Here is a 2,633-nt window from a genome sequence, read left to right as displayed (position 1 = left end):
TTACTTGCTTAGTAATAACATGAGTCTAGATAGTTTAGGTGAACCATAGTCTCTGTGGGATTGACCCTGACTTACCCTGCTACATAATTAGGAGGTCTAGTTAGGTATTATTTTTGTTAGGTGTGCGACCGCCTATCAAATTTTGGCGCCGTTGCCGGGGACTAACGGTTTCATTAGATTATTTGTGATTCGTTTTTGCTAGGCTTATTTCGTTGCTTCGGCTATTTTCTCTTGTGTTTTTTATACTCTTTCTCTAGTTTTCTTGTTGCATGCCCACACGAAGCTCAGGTTCGGAAGATCTAGCACCTTTTGATTCTGAAATCGAAGCAACCGCAAGAAGACGGGCAGGTAGAAGAAGAAGGAGAAATCAAACCAATAGAAATATGGTAGACCAACCAACGAAATCCCTTTTGGAGTACGGTATTCCTAATACGACTACCGGAATCCTTTCTAGCATCGTAAGACCACCTGTGACGGCTCAACACTTCGAGCTCAAGCCGCAATTCATCCAGTTCATCTCCAATGATTCATTCGCAGGGCTACCACATGATTGCCCAGTAAGTCATATTGATAGCTTTTTGGAGAAATGTGATACCATGAAGATGAATGGTGTTACAGACGATGCTCTTAGACTTCGTCTTTTTCCTTTTTCATTACGGGATAGAGCAAAGGAATGGCTGAGAGATGAAGGTTCTGGCTCATTTGACACATGGGACAAATTGGTGAAGGCTTTCCTAGTTAAGTTCTTGGGACAGGAAAAGACTGCAAGGTTGAGAAACGAGTTATCCACTTTCAGGCAGTCAAATGATGAGTCCCTATATGACGCATGGAGGAGATTCAAGCGTTTGCAGAGACAATGCCCTCACCATGGTATTCCTGAATGGATGTTGATCCAAACTTTCTACAATGGTCTAACTCATGAGTTCCGAATCTACATTGATGCTGCATCTGGGGGCTCTCTCTTGACAAAGAACCCCACTGAAGCAAAGGAGCTTATAGAGAAGATGGCAGCTTACGATAATTATCATCCAGGAGGCCGAAACACTGTGAAAAAGGGAGGTAAACTTGATGTTGATGCCTTAACTATGCTAACCAGTTCTGTGCAGGCACTAACAAGCAGGTTTGATAAGTTCCAAGCTGGAACCTCTACTAGCCCACATGAGTTGTGTCAATTGTGTAATGTGCAGGGTCATATTGCACCAGATTGCCCGCAGATTTCGCAGAATACAGAGGAGATGTCAATCGAGCAGGCCAATGCTTTCTACTCCTCTAACCCCAAAAGGCCCTATGACCCTTATTCCAACACCTATAATGAAGGATGGAAACACCATCCTAACTTTTCATACAAGAATACCCAAGCACAACAAAATCCACCTCAACCCAACAACTACAACCAACCACAACCTGACATCCAACAAAGACCACCCAACACCCAACAACCAATGCAACCACAACCTCAAAAATCTAGCCTTGAGGTGACGTTAGAGAGCTTTATAACCGCAACAAATAGTGTCATCCAACACCAAAATAGCTCTATCCAACAGTTGCAGGCCCAGAGTAAACTCATGGAAAACCAGATAAGCCAACTTGCCAATCAAGTTAGCCAATATTTAAAGATTCCAAGAACTTTTCCGGGCCAGACAGAACAACCTCAAAAAGGCCAAATGAATGTTGTTACCCTGAGGAGTGGAAAGCAATTGGAAGATCCTCCTACCAAGGAGCCATCAAGGGAGGTCGTTGAAGAAGCAGGTGCAAGTGAGAAGGAAGTTGACAACTCTAGGGTCGAGGATGAATCAAAGGAAGCACCACCAAAGCCACTTGCTTCGTATGTGCCTAAGGTTCCTTTTCCTCAAAGGTTAGCCCAAGCTAAACTTGAGAAAAAGTTTAGTAAGTTTCTTGATATTCTTAAAAAGCTTCATATTAACATTCCATTTTTAGATGCCATATCTGAGATGCCTTCTTATGCAAAATTCTTAAAAGATATGCTATCTAACAAGAAAAAGTTAGAAGAGAATACTACAGCTGCTTTGAATGCAGAGTGCAGTGCTATTTTGCAGAACACTCTCCCTAAGAAATTAGGAGATCCAGGTAGCTATTCGGTTCCAGTGAAGCTTGGGGATATCGAAATCAACAGAGCATTGTGCGATCTTGGTGCAAGTGTGAGCCTCATTCCACTGTCCATATGTAAGAAGCTGCAAATGGGTGAACTCAAACCCACACGCATATCCCTGCAACTTGCAGACAGGTCAGTGAAGTTTCCTTTGGGTACTTGAGGATGTACCTCTTCGTGTAGGTAAGTTTTTCATACCCTGTGATTTTGTTGTGATGGAGATGGATGAAGATGTGAATGTTCCAATTATACTTTGTAGACCTTTCTTAGCTACCGCAGGTGCAATTATTGATATGAAGAAAGGTAAGATTACTTTTGAAGTAGGTGATGAGAAATTGGAATACTCACTTTTGAATGTTATGGGTGCTCCCTCTATGGGAGATACTGTTTGTCAGGTTGATATGCTCGATGAGCTGCAAGGTGAGAAACTCCCTCTGAATCAAAAAGATGATGCCCTTGAGAAAGTGCTAATAGGGAAGGAAGATGATGATGGAGATTGGAAATCAAGAGAGTATGTCAGGCT

At 42.5% G+C, this 2,633-nt stretch overlaps 1 protein-coding gene across 1 annotated transcript; it reads left to right on the top strand.

Annotated features, from left to right (window-relative positions):
• The first annotated feature begins 383 nt into the window (after window positions 1–383).
• On the top strand, window positions 384–2,273 carry LOC110709197. Its single transcript, XM_021887408.1, has one exon. It carries the CDS (start codon window positions 384–386, stop codon window positions 2,271–2,273), a length of 1,890 nt encoding a protein of 629 aa, XP_021743100.1.
• The last annotated feature ends 360 nt before the right edge of the window (window positions 2,274–2,633 follow it).

The sequence above is a fragment of the Chenopodium quinoa genome, unplaced genomic scaffold, assembly GCF_001683475.1.
Source record: "Chenopodium quinoa cultivar QQ74 unplaced genomic scaffold, ASM168347v1, whole genome shotgun sequence".
Taxonomy (NCBI): domain Eukaryota; kingdom Viridiplantae; phylum Streptophyta; class Magnoliopsida; order Caryophyllales; family Amaranthaceae; genus Chenopodium; species Chenopodium quinoa.
Note: the sequence above shows the minus strand (reverse complement) of the source record. Positions and strands in the feature narration are given on the sequence as shown.